This window comes from Salvia miltiorrhiza, chromosome 8, assembly GCF_028751815.1.
Source record: "Salvia miltiorrhiza cultivar Shanhuang (shh) chromosome 8, IMPLAD_Smil_shh, whole genome shotgun sequence".
In the NCBI taxonomy this organism is placed as follows: Eukaryota; Viridiplantae; Streptophyta; class Magnoliopsida; order Lamiales; family Lamiaceae; genus Salvia; species Salvia miltiorrhiza.
The window spans coordinates 48,634,982-48,653,906 of NC_080394.1; the positions used below are offsets into that span (position 1 = coordinate 48,634,982).

At 36.9% G+C, this 18,925-nt stretch overlaps 3 protein-coding genes across 4 annotated transcripts; 2 read left to right on the plus strand and 1 right to left on the minus strand.

The window, feature by feature from the left end:
* The first annotated feature begins 322 nt into the window (after positions 1-322).
* Positions 323-11,511, plus strand: LOC130996925 (acyl-CoA-binding domain-containing protein 4). Its single transcript, XM_057922201.1, has 18 exons — positions 323-659; positions 1,926-1,996; positions 3,191-3,254; positions 3,331-3,402; positions 4,147-4,341; positions 4,455-4,532; positions 4,872-4,961; positions 5,074-5,140; positions 5,560-5,621; positions 5,970-6,109; positions 6,587-6,713; positions 6,819-6,933; positions 8,118-8,206; positions 8,650-8,733; positions 8,826-9,011; positions 9,483-9,638; positions 10,406-10,465; positions 10,985-11,511. The coding sequence occupies exons 1-18, from the start codon at positions 486-488 to the stop codon at positions 11,168-11,170; spliced, it is 2,016 nt and encodes a 671-aa protein (XP_057778184.1). The 5' UTR covers positions 323-485; the 3' UTR covers positions 11,171-11,511.
* A 539-nt stretch (positions 11,512-12,050) lies between these two features.
* On the minus strand, positions 12,051-13,650 carry LOC130996948 (psbP domain-containing protein 7, chloroplastic). Of its 2 annotated transcripts, none has more exons than XM_057922235.1 (3): positions 13,104-13,650; positions 12,762-12,972; positions 12,051-12,485 (listed from the first exon to the last, which is right to left on the minus strand). In XM_057922235.1, exons 1-3 carry the CDS (start codon positions 13,117-13,119, stop codon positions 12,176-12,178), a joined length of 537 nt encoding a protein of 178 aa, XP_057778218.1. In that variant the 5' UTR covers positions 13,120-13,650; the 3' UTR covers positions 12,051-12,175. The 2 variants fall into 2 exon arrangements, with proteins under 2 accessions (XP_057778218.1, XP_057778217.1); XM_057922234.1 differs by having other exon boundaries at positions 13,108-13,597.
* A 161-nt stretch (positions 13,651-13,811) lies between these two features.
* Positions 13,812-15,717, plus strand: LOC130996932 (probable methyltransferase At1g29790). The gene has a single exon (XM_057922209.1). The coding sequence runs from the start codon at positions 14,202-14,204 to the stop codon at positions 15,600-15,602; it is 1,401 nt and encodes a 466-aa protein (XP_057778192.1). The 5' UTR covers positions 13,812-14,201; the 3' UTR covers positions 15,603-15,717.
* Positions 15,718-18,925: the final 3,208 nt, after the last annotated feature.

Genomic DNA, 18,925 nt, shown 5'->3' on the forward strand with positions numbered 1-18,925 from the left:
ATCATTATCAGCTATAAGAATGAAATAAATTAAGATTTCGTCATTCCATTCCTTATGAATACTAGTCATAGGAGTTTTATTATTGAATTCATTATTTTCTCAATGTGATTCCATTACTAATGTCATTCCATTTTCTTTGAATTCCATTCTTGCAGCTGCATACCAGCCACCCCCAGAGTTTTTACAAGTACAGCTGCGCGTTTCCTTCGGATAAAAGAAAGTATAAATTCGGGCAATTTCCTTTTCTCGTTTTTACCCGCGAGCTGTAAGTGAATTATGTAAAACTCAAGGGGCGATTATATAATTATGAGAAAAATCTTAGTTAGACCCCCGGAAGCCATTAGCTCGAAAAGTTCGCGAAATACACAGCACCAAATATTTAGTTCAAGAACCCCTGTGCTAAATTTCTACATATTTACTGACGCTTCCACCATTCGCGATTCTCACCGATCTGAGATTTCGGATTCTGATCGGAGAATTCTCAAATGACGGCGGTGGCGGCGATGGCCAGAGGAGGCTCTAGCCTCGCTTATCCGGAGCGCTTCTACGCGGCGGCCTCCTACGTCGGCTTTGGCGGATCTCCTACCTCCGCTGCTAAAGGCGTCGCCTCAAAGTTCTCGAATGATGCAGCATTGCTTCTCTACGCGCTCTATCAGCAGGTTTTAAGCTTCGCCTAATTCGGTCTCTTCTTAGTCGCACTTCCGCATTTTCCACTTTTTGTTCGGTTAATTGATGCAATTTCCCCTGATCCACTCGTGTTGATGGTTGCATTTGCAATTCTGGATGGTTTCGTGGTAAATTGTCCCCAAATCTGTACGATTTCATGCTGAATTGCAGATTTTTGAGTGTTAGGAGTTATTATGTCTGATCTGTTAGCAGTTTTTCTGCGAAAATTATGACCCCCCAAATTGGATACCTGACCAATTAGTTCTTGGTTATATCCGCTGTATTTTCACATTTCAGCCAATCACCGCGCATGGCTTGTTATTCAGTTTGCTTTATCCACCTCCGCAGTGAGCTTTTTTATTGTTTTAGCATCTTAACTTATATACGATTCATGGAAAACTAAAGAACATGCCATCGTCGTGTATACTCATAGATTTAGATCTATATATTTACGTTATTGTTTCAATATCTGAAATTTTTTGTGCAAATTGAAATAGACTTCACATTTTTCTCTAGTTCAGCATTCTTGAGAATGTTCTTGTAGCTCATGCAATTGGCTTTATCAATGCGTCTCCTCCAATTCATGCTTGTTTCTTGGTCAATATTGCATGTGGTTTTACATGGAGAGTGTGTAAAATGTTGGATCTAGTCAAATCTTGGCTCATTTGACCCAAAATTAGTTTATAAGACTGGTTTTCATCTCTAATCTCATCGGTTACAGAATCAGTTGTTGAATTGCTGTTTTTTTGCTGCTCCATGGAAACTAAGTTACATTCAATTTCTTATGTTCACTTTTGTGCTTGTTAGTTGCAGCGAAGTGGTTTTCTCAGCTGGGTTAATAATTTCAATTGGGAACAACTGTTTCTAAATGTATTGAGTATCTAGTTATTCTGATATTTTGTTTACCTTGTTGCTTGTGTAGATCTGTACTTGGAACATTTTTTCTTATAAGAAACGTGACTTCATGTTTTGCATTTATTTTTGTGTGCATAGGTATTTCCCTTTAGGAAGCATTGGACAAATGTGACATTGAATTAAATTTTTGTAATTACAAATCATTGCAAGAGATGTGTGAACTTGTAAACTTAAATGGTGAAAAATCCTTGTCTTTAGCATGGCTACCCTTTCAAGTTTTAACTTCTTATTCACCTAAAGACTTGTTAATAAGATGGTAAATTGCATTTTATTGTTTGAAGTTTGTAAACACTTGATCCTTTGCTGACTGTTGGTTGTTAAATACTGTCATTTTATGATCTCAGGCAACTGTAGGGCCTTGCAACACTCCTAAACCTAGAGCTTGGAATCCCATTGAGCATAGCAAATGGACAAGGTTTGTTTGATTGGACGCTATAATTGTTGACTATATGCTTCTAAAACCATGTTTTACTAAATTACAATCTTGGGCTCTATTGGATTCTCCAATTATGGCAGTATTGTTTTAAAATGACTTCGTGCTCATTTTTCTGTATATACCGAGGACTAAAATAGTGTAGACAGAGTTGAGCAGAAATAGCAATGAGTCTGTGAACTGATGGTATGTTAAATTTGTCTGTTATTGTGTACATCTACTATATGGTGAAATAGGTTTCATTTCACTTGTCAACAAGTGAGATGATAGATAACCAGGAAAATATGCCGATTTTAAACACTAAAAGTTATATTTTCTTCCATGACTGACTGGAAAATGAGATCTCTAAGGATCAGATCAAGAGAATCTATCAAATTAAGTGAAACCAGTTAATCTATCCTCTAATCCTCATACTTGCTTATTTTCTTTTGAAGAAGAGAGGAAGGGTTACAGGGGTGAATATTCCTGATGTGAATTTTAATTACTTAAGCTGTTTAAATTGGAGTGGCAAAAAGTTTCACCTGATTAATTATAGAGGAAGATATGTACCTAACTTTATTATGTATTATGAATAGTAGTAGTTCGCTTGAGGTTATAGTTATACTATTTCTTTCTTTTCTTTTTCATGATGTTCAAGCATATAGCTGTCTTAAAATAAGCACCAGGACAAAACTTCTAGGAAATTGTTTTTTTTTTTTTATGCCCATGTTGAATTCCAGATCAACTGGAGCTTAGTGTAATTGTGACCATAGCATTAAGTCTCAGACTTCATTAATATGAGAATTGGTCTACAGTTTTGCTTGAAACTTGGAGGCGGCAAAGTCTTGCCTTAGTTAAGTTTACTTCTCTTGGAACATAACTATTCGATGTATCGGATGGGTTCGAGTGGCCTAGTTTGGCACACGGGTGACTGAAACTTCAAGCTCTGACCTGGTCCCTGTTCAAGGCATCTCACTGTTTCTGGAATCAACAGTTTATCTAAGCTCGATTCTACACACATACATCAATAATTACTATTTTTTCTGCATATGAATGTTCAAACTAGTTCTAGATATAATCATATTGCAATATATTTTCATGTTGAATCAGTTAGGAATATCTTGTCTGAAATTATATAATGTGTTTGTTACTAGTTATCTCCAAAAAATGTGTAACATTGATTTCTTGTTTCTGTAGCTGGAATGGGCTTGGAAACATGGCTTCCACAGAGGCTATGCGCCTCTTCGTCAAAATACTGGAGGTTCAATATAAACTTAATCTACTAAATCTCATATGTAAACTATCTAGAGTATTAAAATTTACCAACCTCTAAACAGGAAGAAGACCCAGGGTGGTATTCTAGGGTAGCAGACTTTGTTGCTGAGCCTGTTATTGATGTGGAAATGAATGTGAGTATCTACATTTTTTGCCACCTCTGTAATTTGTCTTTTGTTTCTTCCTTTCCAACTAATTGTTAATTTATATTTTCTTGGTATGGTTGCCAGAAATATTCTTGGAGCATTTGTAACTTGAAAAGGTTATATGTTTGTTTATGTTGTGACAAGCCTTTAAATCTGATGTTATACAATTCTCTTATAGGAAATTGACATTTGCTGAATTTCTGCTTTGCTTGTGGCATATCTATTCCATTTTGAAGTATCATCTTGCAGTTAACTTTAGATTGTGTTGCTATCACCTACTTAAGATGAAAATTCAGGGAAAGAATCTTACTGTGTGATATTCTAATTAAGTTTCTGTGCTCATTCTCGCCTATTTTCTTAACTGTTGTTTCCTGAAAGCATAGCTTTTGATATGTTTGTATCTTGTGCTCTCTTTGTTACAAGTTCTGGTTTTTGATCTGTTGTTTTATTTTGTCATGTTACAGATAATTTTACATTCTTGTTTTATTGGCTTTCTTTAATTTTTCATAGTCATGTTCCCTTCTCTTGGACACTCCACGTTGATCTTACTCCAGCCATTCTTGTGTTTCTTTTCTTGTATGGATGAAAACAGAGATTAACAAATGCTTAATGTGTAGTATGCACATGAAGAGTGCATATCTAATATCTTTGTTAAACTTTTTACATGCTGTCATGGCTTCTGTAATCTAAATTCTTACCCTGAATTTTCATTTGTTCATTCTGGTGGCTCAGCGTAAGCCAGAAGTTGTGGCAGCATCTGATAATGGAAATGGCATTGTAGAGTCAAAGACTATTCCTACAGAAAATGGTAGTCTTTCAGAAACCCAGGATAAAGATGTTGTGTCCGACGGACTTGGAGCTGTTAGTGTTTATGACCAGTGGGTATCACCTCCAATATCTGGCACACGTCCAAAATCCCGATATGAGGTATTGGAATTCAATTTGTATCACTTTCTTTGCATTTATTTCATTATTTGTTTTATATGTGTAGTATACTCACTTACTACTTTAGAAGTTAATATGGTTTGATGGATTCGCAGCATGGGGCAGCGGTCATCGATGATAAGATGTATGTATTTGGTGGAAACCACAATGGTCGCTACCTAAGTGATCTCCAGGTACTGCAATACTGATGTTTGTACCTGTATGTTATAATTCATGTATCTTTGTATTATGGGTTATGGCTTATAGAGTAAGTTAACACATAAAGTTTCATATAGCTGTTATCTCTAGTTCTCTGATACATGGAAAGGCCAAAATAAAGAAAAATTCTAGTGGTTCCTTAAATTCTTTATATGTTGTATCTGTTGTCTTGTATTCTCATTTAGACTTTCTTGGAATTCTGTCTTATTAGTTATTTCCAATCCAGCAATAATAGCAATATATAGTTTCTGCTCTCTTTTGTTGAGCTTGCTGAAGACCTGACTTTTTGTAAACCCTCTTACTCTCGGAATTAGGTTTTAAATATGAGAAGCTGGACATGGTCCAGAGTTGAAGTTCAAGCAGGGACAGGGGGCACGACAATTCCATGCGCTGGCCATTCATTGGTTAGGAACGGAACTAATGGTTTACCTGCCATATGAAAATCTGTCATAACATAAATTAGTTATCAACAGTCTGAAGATAGTTGAATATGATGTGCGTGTATTCTCTTTTTAGATTCCATGGGATGGGAAGCTTCTTTCAGTAGCTGGACATACCAAGGATCTTTCTGAAACCTTACAAGGTATTGAGCTGCATGCTAACCTGTGTAATTTTGTCCTGTTTCATATTGTAGACAATTTGAAAAATTTTGGAAAAAATTCTTTTACCTGTTTCATTTTGTTGGCACATCCTGAAGAGAGATTGATTCAGTTCTTTTATCTCAAAGATTCTATTGTTTTACTCAAGAGTATTAGACTTAGAACATCCATCGTCAACTGTTCTTGCCTTTGATGTTTGTCATTTAAGAAATAGTTTACGGCCAAGTCAATTAATTATGAAGTTCTTTTTTAAATATTCAATGCAATGTATTTGCCTAAACGTTAACTCTCTCCTTTTTCTCTATATTACTACCTTGGTGGGTTTTTCCAACTAAATTTGACTTCCTGACTTCAGTTTCAGATTATTTATGCCACTCAATGCCTTATTAACTTTTTATGACAGTAAAGGTTTTCGATCTGCAAACTTGTACATGGTCCACCTTGAAGACTTATGGAAAGCCTCCGGTATATATCCTTGATGCCTAGATGATCTTTTCATTAAATAATGCTTTAAACATATCATTGTTCTTGAGCTCCTGTTTTTGTTTTTCCAACTTTCTTTATACGGCTTCTGGGAATTTCATCTCCTTTTTTATGATTAACCAATACCTTTCTGTTGCAAGGTAATTGCTTTTAAAGTTACAAATTTATTTTCAATATTCAAATGTGAATCCTATGCTCTGTCGTTAAGTTATCATGCAAGTGCTTGTAATTTTCACAACCTCGTTTGAAAGAATAGAGGGGATGGTTAGAAATTAATAGCTATAGTTCTGATTTTTTTTTTTTTTTTAAATTTTTGTCTGTGCTTTGTAGGTGTCTCGTGGAGGGCAGTCAGTGACCCTTGTGGGAATGACTTTAGTCATATTTGGTGGGCAGGATGCAAACAGATCTCTTTTGAATGATCTGCACATTCTAGACTTAGAAACTATGACCTGGGATGAAATGGAGACAGTGTAAGATTTCTTATCTGCGATAACTTCAGACATGAGATTCCTCAGATTGGTATCGTTGGTTTACATTTATATTCTGAACTGGTATTTGAGAAATGACCTGCTTATTTTCCATATGATAGATTACTAGTCACTATGTGGTTGTTTCCATTATGAAGAAAATTGCACCTTAACAGATTAGCATCTTGATATGTACTTCTCATTTGGTCAAGTAGAATTTTAGGCTGTTATAGAATATCCCTTTAAGAAAAGCATGCACTTCTAGTTCCTGCAAATCTTTTGACAGTTCTTCAAGTCTTCTTCATGAGCACTATGCATGCCTGCCAGTTTTAGAACGGCTTTTTTGGATGCTGTGTTGGGTTTGCTTTTAACAGTACAGCTTATTTATTCAAAGCCTCATTATTCTCAATTGTTGCTAGATTTCGGAGTTTTTATGTGTACTCATCCCTTTTTGGCCCTTACTGGCCACCATTTTTGTAGGGGGGTTTCGCCTTCTCCAAGGTCTGATCATGCTGCTGCTGTGCATGCAGATCGCTACCTTCTTATCTTTGGTGGGGGCTCGCATGCAACTTGCTTTAATGATTTGCACGTTCTCAATCTTCAAACTGTGAGATAGATTACTTGATTTATATCTCTTTGGTTCTGGAGTTCCAAAGCACTTACTATCACAAATTGCCACTAATGTCTTTTTATTTGGAATATGATGCTATAGATGGAATGGTCGAGACCTACACAACAGGGTGAGATACCTAGCCCTCGTGCTGGCCATGCAGGTGTCACACTTGGAGAGAGTTGGTTCATTGTTGGTGGAGGGGACAATAAGAGTGGTATGGATGGGATGAATAATTTAATTATGTTGTTAATAGGATGGATGATTGTTGTTGAATATTTGCGTTCGTTCATGGGTTTATCATCTAGTGTACATTCATATTTCATTAAATGCGGAAGTCGTAATTCATGGAGATTGGAGAATGCAGTAACCAATCACATGGAGACATGTGATGACTTTTCATTTAAATTGACTAGTTGGTGGTTCTTAAATATATTTGAACTGATCTGGCTGAAATATATCAGCATTATTTTGATTTCATTGCTTTCAGTATCATACTATAATTGAGTAATCAGAAGGGATGGTCAGAAAATGAATATTAAAGTGACTGTATGGGGTGCTGTATAGAATTGCTTCTAGCATCAAAAGCATGTTATATAGAATCATAAAGCTAAACATAATTTTTCCTATTACAGTTTTATACCTATAGCTTTTCTGACCAAGGCAATATTTTCTTTCTTCTGAACCCCTTTTTCTTCTCTACAGTGATTTCAATTTCCCCCCATTTTGGGTACACGCTTTTTGTCTATGGGCCACAAGTTGTTCACTTATTATGATTTTGTGATGCTCTAAGTGAGTTATCTTGTTCGTACACCTTTTTTTGCCTATGGGGCACAAGTTCTCTAGTTATTACTCTCTCCGTCCCACTTCACTTGGCCTATTTCTTTTTGGTGCGGTTATCTAGGAGGGTAAGATTGTAGTGTAAAGGTGTGTGGGCCCATATTTAATGTAGTGTAAAGTGATTACCCCAAAAGGAAACAGACCAAGTCAAATGGGACAACCTGAAAAAGAATATAGGGCAAGTCAAATGGCGTGGAGGGAGGCCAAGTCAAATGGGGCGGAGGGAGTATGACTTTTTGATGCTCTCAGACAGCTATCTTGTTAAAAATGTTCATTACTTCAATATCACATTTCACATATTATTTCCCTGATGGATCATGATTCTTAGTTGTGTGTGATTCACAACCTTGATAATGAGATATTCATTTGTTTGAATTTATCGTTTTCTTCTAAACTTGTCCAAAGTGTGAAGTATCTTTCCTTACATGGATTTTCATCTTGTGCAAAAAAAATCTGATATGCTTTGCTCCTCCCCAGTGATGACTCCAATTTTGGAGAGATTGGGATACTGTCATGCATCACTGTTAAGGAAGCTTTCTCATTTCTTATTTATGCGTGCAGGAGTCTCTGAGACTCTTTGTCTTAACATGGCCACATTGGTCTGGTCAGTTGTTACTACTGTCCAAGGACGTGTTCCTCTTGCAAGTGAGGTATTGAAGAATGCTCTACCTTATAATTTCTCATATGCTAGTGGAAACCTTACAAGGCTATCTTCGAGATGATGCCTCATTCACTTGGAACACAAATGCTCATCTGTTAGGATGGATCAGTTAAGAAAGAGGCACATGTAGTTATAGGCTTACAGCAAAGTTTTTGACCTTATATCTCTATAAAAAAAAAGCAGGAAACAAAATACTCTCATGTTTATGATGCCTGTGGAACAAATTGCAACTCTCTAATAGTTTGTGGGGATGTCAACTTCTACCATAACTTCATGTTAGGAACACTTGAAGATAATTTTTGTTGTTTGGTGCTTACATGGAATGAGCATTATAATACATTGCATAAAATAAACTTTTCAGGTGCAAAAAACAAAATTTGTTCGATTATTTCTGACAATTGCAATTAATCCAGTAATAAACACTGTTTACAGGGTTCAAGTTTGGTCCTTAGTTCCTACGGTGGTGAAGACATCCTAGTTTCATTTGGAGGGTACAATGGGAGGTACAATAATGAGGTTTGAACAACTGTTTTCTGCTTTCCTTCCTTTCTGAACATGAAGTAGTTTTATAATCAGTCCCTCACTGTGATCCAATTATATACCTTCAGGTCCATGTACTCAAACCAAGTCATAAATCAACGCTGCAATCAAAGATGATGGAGACACCAGTACCTGATAGTGTATCAGCTGTTCAAAACTTTACAAATGCTAGAGATGTAGGGTCGGATTTTGAAACTGGCCAAGAAGGAAAAATAAGGGAAATTGTTATGGACAATAATGATGCCGAACCAAAGGTAAGCATTGTCGCTTTCACCATTGTCAGTGTCCTAGTAACCATGGTAGTCCTGACTTGTAAACAAGTAGATCCTATTGACTCTTGAAACAGGAACTGACCGATGAACATGTCTTTTTTAGGTTCTTATGGGATTTTCACAAACTTCTTATACATAAAACTCAATTTTATAGAATCTTAATGGCTATTTTACTTTGGGTGCATTAACCATAGAACATTATGTAGAGATAATTGCGACATGGCTTTAGTATAAAAGTCTTCTGCTTACTGCGAGCAGGATGACTGAAAATGATATCAAAAGAATGGTTGATCCATGGGACAATTATTCATCTTGCTGTATTTTTTTCATGAATGCAGATTACTTGCTAAAATTGTTAAAACCATTAAAAATCTATTCATATGTTTATGGATGCACAATCACTCTTCCTGAAGATTGAAGAATTTCTGTATTGTATTGCTATGTTTCACCCAGACTACCAAAATTGAAGAGACAAATGATCGTCTTTTAGCAGCCCTCAGGGCAGAGAAAGAAGAACTAGACTTGTTGCTTAGTAAGGAGAAAATGCAGACACTCAATCTAAAGCAAGAATTAACAGAAGCAGAAAATCTGACGACAGACATGTACAAGGTAATTCTTCTACTATTTTGTATTATTCTATCAAGTATTTCACCTGATTGCAGTTGCTCCAATTTTACACAAACATATAGATGATTCAATTTGATCGATATGTGCTCCAATTTTACACAAACATACAGAGCTCTATGATTATGCTGGAAGAAAAAGATAATTATGCATAGCTTAAGTCTGGAATATGTGCTCTACCACCTTCCCTTTAGCAAATTAGGTTTGCATTTTATTCTGATTTTACAATCCTCTACTTACCACTCTTAAAAATCATAAAGCTCCCGGTATGTCCCATCTTGGGTATAGAGTATGAAAAGCTGATTCTAAGAGCTCTCTTTCTTTTTGAAAGAGTCCTGCGACATAGACATTCAATAAATGGCCAAAAGGGTTGTCATACCATCGCTCATTAATTATCCTTACCCAAGAGCAATATAATGACTGGTGTTTTAAGTACTGCGTTTGAGGTATAGAACTTGTATCTGTTGATTTGATGGAAATGAACTGCGGAAGAAGTCACATGCGGACTCTTGAATTAAATCAGGACCATTTTGAGAAAGTTATTGATCTAGCTAGATATTTTTCTCTAGCTACTCAAGAGTGGATTATACTTGATTCTGAAATCAAAGGCACAAACTAGGAAACCACTTCTTGCACATCATGACTGTTATCCCCCTTATGGACATGTGCAGAAATATCTTATAATTGGGGTCAGTTTTAACTTTACTTGAGTAATATCTAATGTTTGGTGAAACGGCTATATGATTTTGCAGGAACTCCAATCAGTTCGAGGGCAGCTTTTAGCTGAACAATCAAGATGCTTCAAACTTGAGGTCTGTATCATACAATTGATGCTGATTTTGTGGTAAATGAAAAGTAAACTATCTATGAGGGTGTGTTTCTCTTTGGTTGTAAACTTATCATAGGAAGAAGAGGGATAAACAAAAAATGCTCCCTTTAAATTCCTACTTTCTTTTCCCTCATTTCTACAAAGGAATTTCACCCTTTGTCATTCATCAATTTCACTCCAAGGAGGGATAATATTATCCCTCCATTTTCTCATCACATTTGTTATATGGAAGTTCCTTAATATCTTCATTCGTCAGATTTGATCTCGGGTTCATGTCTTATTGAAATGAACTAACATATATGCACTTCTGAGATAGGTCTTCTCCTAACATAGTATGAATTTTTTAAGTGCTAACTACACATCTTTTTGTTAAAAAAAATGAAAGAAAATTCCATGACACTCGTTAATTTGTTAGTTTTGCAATGAAGCTTGAGAATTACCCCGGTTGCACTTTTCCCTGTCTGCCCAATATAACTTGTATGCTAATTGCTTGGACTAACAGGTTGATGTTGCGGAGCTAAGACAGAAGCTACAGACAATGGAGACCTTACAAAAGGAACTCGAAATCCTCCAGCGGCAAAAGGCTGCTTCAGAACAAGCTGCGCTAGATGCGAGACAGAGGCAGGGTTCTGGCGGCGTATGGGGTTGGCTTGCTGGTTCTCCACCAAACGAAAATGGTGGTGCATGATCTCGATCTTAATTTTCATACAGACTCAATTCTTTCAGTTTTCTTAAATTACAAGTCTCATAGTCCATTTTGATTTGGGGGCAAATAAGATCGTATCAGGACTCTCAGCCACAGAAGAAAATGCATGCATGTCGGAACGTTGAGGTGAGTAGGCTTAGGAGGTTGTCAGTGCCATATTTTGCTTGATAGTGTGATTCTTCTGTTCAACTTATGTATACCTAGAAATGGATTATATGAGTGAAAATATAGATATTTATGATCACTGGGAGTATCATTTTTTGTTTTGTTTTTTGAAACTTATAACTGGTTTTATTCTCTCATAATATCTGCCTTCGACTTTATCTCGGTTTAGTTTCAGTTTGATTTTGTAATCAAAATCTGTAGTCAACTATGAATCTCCATATTTGAACTCAGTTTCTTTTATGATAATAGCAAAAAAAAAAAATCATTCGATTCAGTAGGTATTTAATTTTTGAATGTTTTAAATATTATTATGCCATTATCACAGTTCACGACGGTCATGCGTGCGATTGAAATTTTGGAATATATATTGATGTCATGTTCCTGTTTCTATCTAATCTCAGTTTTTAGTCAAGTCAAATGAGATTGCAATATAGGTTTCTAGCAATAATATGAAATCGTAATAAGTTGTACTAGTAATTAACCATTTTTGAGTGCGGATATACTCAATTTTTTCTTCACGTATATTCATAATCTCGTTTAACTATGATGAGTGAATGATATGTCTTCATTTCACATTTTTCTAGAACAAAATGAAGGACCACATTAAATCAAATTAAATTTGTTTGGTATCTTAATTACCCTATTAAATCAGGAGGTCGCCTTTTATAAAAGGTTTTAATTGATAAGTGAAGAGGCGTTTCATTCCTCAACAGCACATTATAATTTGATTCTCATTTAACAAACATAACAGTATTACACACTTTTAAGTAAAAGAAAATGAAAAAAAAGCATAGTCTCTCTCAAGTCTTAATAACTCAAAGATCAGACTACGTTAAAAGAGGCAGCAATTGTATGAAGCTGTGATTTAAAGTGAGGCCAAGCAGATTCCGGCGCCTGCGCATTCAAAGTAAACAATCTTCCCTTCCTAGCACAGCAGACGGCGAGATTATGGCGCCTGAAAATCGAGCTTTCAACCCCGAACTCAAGCTCATAATACTTGACATTTCTCTCTGCATCCTCTCTCAAACTGGTTCCTGTCAATGTCCCCTTCAAGTCTGCAGCTTTGCCTGATCTTGTGATGCTTCGGATGAACGCTTCTCCCACGTCGTTAGCTCCTCCAAATGCCTCAATCCTGTCAAAGCAATCAATAGAGATGGAAGTTGAACAAATCATCTTCTCTTGTAAATGTAATGGCCACCTCTAAATAGGATCAAATTTCTAAGCTCTTCCATTCATCAATGGCTTCTGTCGTCTATCTCTATTTGCTACTCTCACTTTAACCATAAATTACAAAGTTATTTTACTGAAAGCATCCAAGAATGATAAGAAAACACACTGCATTTTGATCCGATTCTAATTCCATTTATCATAATTTGGTGAAGGTGATAAGGGAACGGAATATGCTTACGAGAAATCAATGGGGACAGGCGACACAATAACGCTGACATTGAGCTCTCCGGTTGATCCCGGCGGCCCAAACGCCACCACAGGCTCATTCACATTGCGCCGCCGCGCACCGCCGCCGCTCAAGGGAGGAGGATCCAGCGACCTTTCCGCCTTTCCAGCTGCTCTATACAACAATGTCTGATCCCCCAACCACCTCTCCGGATACACAAATTCTGTCACACCAATTTAAATCCCTAATTTCAGAACACGCAACTAGGAATTGAATTGCGTCTCTACAAACAAATCTAGGTTTTGATCGCGACAAAATGTAACACAGAGATGAAAGTGGAGCAGCAGCACTTACTGACCAAATCCTTCATCGGTATCTATGTATCGGCTGTAGCCGCCGACGGGGTAGAGGGCGTCGAGCCTGAGGCTCCGAGCAGCCCCCGGCGTGAAGCCCAAGAGGAAGCTCGTCACTCCGCCGAAATTCGCGCCGACGGCGAGCAGAGAAGCGGCGCCGACTCCCGTGAGGAGGCGGCGCCGGAAGACGGACTGAAGCGGCCTGAACTGGTCCGCCGGCGCCAGTCCGTCGTCATCGGAAGATTGCGTCATGCAAATCCGGCTGAAAGTGCGCGATTGAAAGGTATATTGCGCGCCTATCATTCTCGTTTTTCAGTTATGAGTTTGTGATTTCGAATCTGGAGTTGATTGAATCCATGGGCGTGCTGGATTTTGTGATCCATTTCTGGTGGTTCATATTTCTCTCCCTCACCTCACTTATGCAAACCATATTATTCTCTTTCTACTTACTTCTTTACTCCAAAATGACTCGCATAATACCACAGTTTCTTTTATTTGCCAACTTTAACAAAAATATCTCGAACGATTTATTTGAAATAATACCAAAAAGTTTGTTTAACCTTTTCTGCCCAAAATGTAATAAAGTTCCTTTACTTGAAATTCAAAATTAGACGTTGGGAATACATTTTTCTTAATTCACCCAAGAACCTAACATACCAGAATTTAGCATTGATTTATTTATTTTTGGTGTGAAAAGGAAAAATAATTGGGCTTTTGTATATTTAATAGATATTGTAAACAATTGTCAATTGCCATCAAACACGGTTTGTTGTGCAAGGAAAATGCATGTGAAGCTGCACTAGTCAATAAATTATACTCTCAACTTGTCTGATTTCGAGCTTTTTCTTCTTCTTTTTTGTTATTGGTTTCTTCAACGAGATTAATACCCAGATTTCCATGTTCTTAGCCTTACAGTTTACGGATTTCCAGCTCTAAAGCCACTTACCATGCGCTATTTTCAACCTTTTTCACATTACACTTTCCTAAAGCTACCAAAACTGACGAAATTCATTCCATTGGTAGATCCCCAAATTAATCAGTTATCCAACTGATTTTAGTTTCTTCTCTAAATCTAGGTTTTTTGATTTGGGGGAGAAGCATGGCGAAATCATGCTTTCCCAAATGTAGGTTAGGCAGAATAATGGGATGGATTCAGATTGTGTTGGGAGGTCTGGTCATAATCGTCAGCATCTCCACTCTCTCCAGATTCTACACCGCCGGTTTCTTCCTGCAAAACGACGACATCTGCCGCCATTTCCACGCCTCCTCCCCCGCCTACGACGCCGTCGACATGGCCGCGCTGGCCGCCAGAGTCACCCAAGTTCTCGACAAATTGGAAAACCTGCAGGAGAAGCTCGAATCCACGGTGCAAAACATGGACAAAATCGGCGCCGATCAACTGCAAAACACCAACATCTCAAAACTCGACCACAAGAGATTTCTGGAGGAGGAGGTGATCCGGCCGCTCTACCGCGCCCACATCGCCCTGCGGCAGATCCGGCTGCCGCGGGTCGAGAACTCCACGCTCAAGGAGGATCCATTGATCAACGCCTTCGTGGTCGAGGAGATGCGGAAGTACATCACCCCCAAGCCGAACCGGGTCGGGAAGGTGAACATCTACGGCACCGAGAGCGTGCACAACACGATCGGCCACGCGTGCGCGCTTCTCAAGGAGGAGGTGGAGGAGTACATGGACTACGACGTCGGGTCCTACTGCAAGGACGACTGGCCCCACGGCCAGAAGCTCATGCTCCGTGGCTGTGACCCACTGCCACGGAGGAGGTGCTTAAGTAGAGCCTCAAAGCTCTACTTAAGGCCCCACCCCATCAACGTGTCCCTTTGGCGCATGCCAGAGGGGCGCAATGTGAGGTGGAGCAACTACCAATGCCGGAACTTCGAGTGCCTCTCTAGTAAGAACCCTAAGAGAGGCTACTCGAAGTGCACCGGGTGCTTCGAGATGGAAAAGGAGAAACTCAAGTGGGTGGTCAACTCGTCATTGCCCGTGGATTTCCTAATCGCGGATGTCCTCGGGCTGAAGCCCGGGGAGATCCGGATCGGGCTCGATTTTGGCGTGGGGACGGGCACGTTCGCTGCGCGGATGAGGGAGCAGAACGTGACTATCGTCTCCACGGCATTGAACCTAGGGGCCCCCTTCAACGAGATGATCGCTCTGAGGGGGTTGATCCCTTTGTACGTGACGTTGAATCAACGGTTGCCGTTTTTCGATAACACGATGGATATAATTCACTCGACCGGGTTCATGGACGGGTGGATCGACCTGCAGTTGCTCGATTTCATATTGTTCGATTGGGACCGGATTCTGAGGCCGGGTGGGTTGTTGTGGATCGACCGGTTTTTTTGTGAGAGGAAGGATTTGGATGATTACATGTATATGTTCTTGCAGTTTAGGTATAGAAAACATAGGTGGGTTATTGCTCCCAAGTCTAAGGATCAAGTGTTTCTCTCTGCATTGCTTGAGAAACCTCCTAGATCCTTGTAATCATCGTCATTTTATTTCCTTTCTCATCAATTTGTATTTTGAGGAAAATGTTTGATTCACTTGTCAAACTAATAATGAACGAGTGTGAATAAGAATACCAATAATTGAATATTGAGATGGATCCTATTAATGAAACAGAGAAATGGAATAAACTTAAAATCATTGTGTTAATTATGAAAGGGTAATTCTATACATAGCCCCCGTTTTAGTCGTTTAAAATAATAATTATAAATTTAGTATTTAATCCTATAGCCCATAAATCATTACCCCCAAATTAAATCATAACCCTACAGCCCCACCGAATCATGCGTAGCATTAACTAGCTTTGTTCTATGGGGTTTGCCAAAAACCCATATTCAATCGTCTCGGTGGGCAAAGTCATGTTTCCTCGTCCCGTTGATAATTTCTGATTTCATTTTGTTTTATGCTTTTTCTGCCCAAACTGTTCACAACCTGCAATAAGCACACAAAGCTCTTCCAGGAAACGTTTTCAAATCTGTAGTCTTATTTAGTTCCCACTTATTAAATTTGATGAGTCAGAAGATTGTATTCAAATTAAGAAAAAATTATTGATAATACATTCTTTACTTCATCCTTCCCTTTCATGCGAGTGGAAGATCTTTCAGTTCCAATTGATGACGTGAAATCCAAATTGTGTGGGAAAGGGATGAAGATCATAAAAGCAATTGGGAGTATTAACATCATAAAAATAATTGAGATTTGGCTTTAAATTTTCAGCATCAACACCTTGGCTGAAATTTGAGCATCACCCCTTCAAACAAGTTATGTTACTTGGTGATGCAAGGCGCATGGAGGACGATGATTGTTATACTCCAAGAGGTAATGGAAATTAAGATGACATAGTAGAACTTAATTAAGATTGCATAATATGTCTTCTTCTGAAAATAAAGTAATGGAAGAATAAAAATTAGTACATTATTTGAGGGCTATGAAGTAAACTTGGGGGCTATGAATTATAAGGTTAAATGGTAAATTTATAATTATTTTTTATTATTATTTTAAATAAGGGGCTATATTGAGTAAAATGGGGATTGGGGGCTATGAATAGAATTACCCATTATGAAAAGGAATAGGAAAAAATTCAGTCTGGTTTGGGAGCCCAAATTGTTATTGAAGAATATGAATGAGGTTAAATAGGATAAATTGGAATATGGGCTCAACTGAATATACCGAGCTGGGCTTAGAGGGTGTTTGGCTGAGCTTATAAGCTCCTCAAAACAGCTTATAAGCTGTTTAGGAGCTTATAAGCTCCTTCAAAGTGTTTGGCAAAATAAGTTCCTAAACAGCTTATAAGCTCCAAAAATAAGCTCCATGAGCTTATAAGCTCCCAAAAAAATAAGTTCATCTACCCCAACTTATTTTTTTATAATCTCATATGCAACAATCATTTTACAATTATTTTTCAACTAGAATTTATTATTTTCATCGTATATCATTCAAGTTCATTTTTCTTCGATTTTCTCTCTCTAGCTTATAAGCTCAATTATCCAAACACTTTGACAACTTATAAGCTCTTAAAAATTAAATCTTATAAGCTCTTGAAATATCTTATAAGCTTCAAGAGCTTATAAGCTCTTTAAAATAAGCTTAGCCAAACTCCCTCTTAATATATTCCAAACAATTTATAGATTTGGCAGTCCATTTTATCACAAAAACGTACGTGCATTATACATATGGACTCTATTTGCGATTTGATCTATGCCACGTCAACTTCTAAATTTTCACATCGTAGTTCGAGCACGAAAGTGCAAACCTAGACCATTTTTACAACTTTAGTGAAAATTCATGATATATTTTTTATATTTTTTTAAGTCTGGTCTATTTTTACAATCTCTCGATATATATATATATATGAAATGCCAGTTTCTAACGGAAACTTTTTATCGTCAAATTTTCTCTTTCCTTCTATCACTCATTTTATCACACTTTCTCTCTCCTAACTTCTATCACTCGATCTATCACAAATATTTGATTATCACTAATTATTAGGTGCGGCCGACCGCATAGCATGCGGTTGGGTCGCCCACATCCCTGACCCACGCCCCTGACCTGCGTCCTTTTGACCCGCATCCCAAATTATTACATTTGTTTATAATAATTGTTACTTTTAATAAGCATAAGATATACATTTGTCCGCACAAATATATACTTATGTTAATATAAGTAGTTAACATCAATATTGTGAAGAAATGTAATGTTTCAAAAACATTACCTTTATTTATAATTAGCATAATACATTTGTTTGCACAAATGTATACTTATGTTAATATAAGTAGTTAACATCAATATTGTGAAGAAGTGTAATGTTTCAAAAATATTACCTTTCTTTATAATAATAATTAGTACTTTTATTGTAACAATAATTACTTTTGATTATAACAATAATTACTATAAATATAATATTTTTGAAACATTACATTTCTCCATATCAATTCTTACTTTTTATTATAACAATGATTACTTTTAATAAACATAAATAATTATATTATTATTTGATCAAATAATTATTATTGTAAGAAAAAGTAATTATTGATATGTATAATGCTTTATATTGAATGAAGGTAAATATTTATATTAACATATGTAAACACTTGTGCGACCAAATGTATATCTTATGCTTATTAAAAGTAAATACTCCTATTAGGGTTTAGTGTTCAGGTTTTAGGGTTTAGTTTACAGGGTTTAGGGTTTAGAAAATATAATACATTATATTGAATGAATGTAAATACTTATATTTACATAAGTATACGTTTATGCGAACAAATGCATATCTTATGCTTATTAAAAGTAACAATTACTATAAACAAATGTAATAATTTGGGGCGTGGGTCAAGGGCACGGGTTTGGGCGTGGGGCAACCCGGCCGCATGCTATACCAATCGTTAAATTATATGTTTTCCACAAAATTTTCTCTCACTTACCCGTCTCTCTCTCTCTCTCTCTCTCTCTCTCTGTTTCTTTATTAAAAACCATCAACTTCGATTTATGAAAATATATTCAATATGGATGTTAAACTAAAGATCGTGAAAAGATCTTTAATTTGATGTTAAAGTTATAAAAAAATAAATTTGATACAATAAAGATATAAACTTATGATCGTGTGAAATCATAAAATTAATTTGTTTTTCTCTTTCCTCTCATCTCTCCTATTTCTTTCTTTTAATGTTGAAGTCGTAGTAGTGGTAGATTCCCATAGTAATTTCAAGAGAAGTATATCCTTTTTTACTAACTTGAATACTTCCACCACCATCGATAATTCCAGCTAATCAAACTAATTTGAACTTTTCGGGAAGTACCATCTA

What these genes read in the sequence shown, in the direction of transcription:
- LOC130996925 (XM_057922201.1), top strand. Translation starts at nt 486, where the DNA reads ATGACGGCGGTGGCGGCGATGGCCAGAGGAGGCTCTAGCCTCGCTTAT. An exon ending in GAGCATAGCAAATGGACAAG is followed by an intron (nt 1,997 to 3,190) that starts GTTTGTTTGATT and finishes TTGTTTCTGTAG; the next exon opens with CTGGAATGGGCTTGGAAACA. An exon ending in CATGCGCTGGCCATTCATTG is followed by an intron (nt 4,962 to 5,073) that starts GTTAGGAACGGA and finishes TTCTCTTTTTAG; the next exon opens with ATTCCATGGGATGGGAAGCT.
- LOC130996948 (XM_057922234.1), bottom strand. Translation starts at nt 13,405, where the DNA reads ATGATAGGCGCGCAATATACCTTTCAATCGCGCACTTTCAGCCGGATT. An exon ending in AGATACCGATGAAGGATTTG is followed by an intron (nt 12,973 to 13,107) that starts GTCAGTAAGTGC and finishes TTGGTGTGACAG; the next exon opens with AATTTGTGTATCCGGAGAGG. An exon ending in CCTGTCCCCATTGATTTCTC is followed by an intron (nt 12,486 to 12,761) that starts GTAAGCATATTC and finishes TTGCTTTGACAG; the next exon opens with GATTGAGGCATTTGGAGGAG.
- LOC130996932 (XM_057922209.1), top strand. Translation starts at nt 14,202, where the DNA reads ATGGCGAAATCATGCTTTCCCAAATGTAGGTTAGGCAGAATAATGGGA.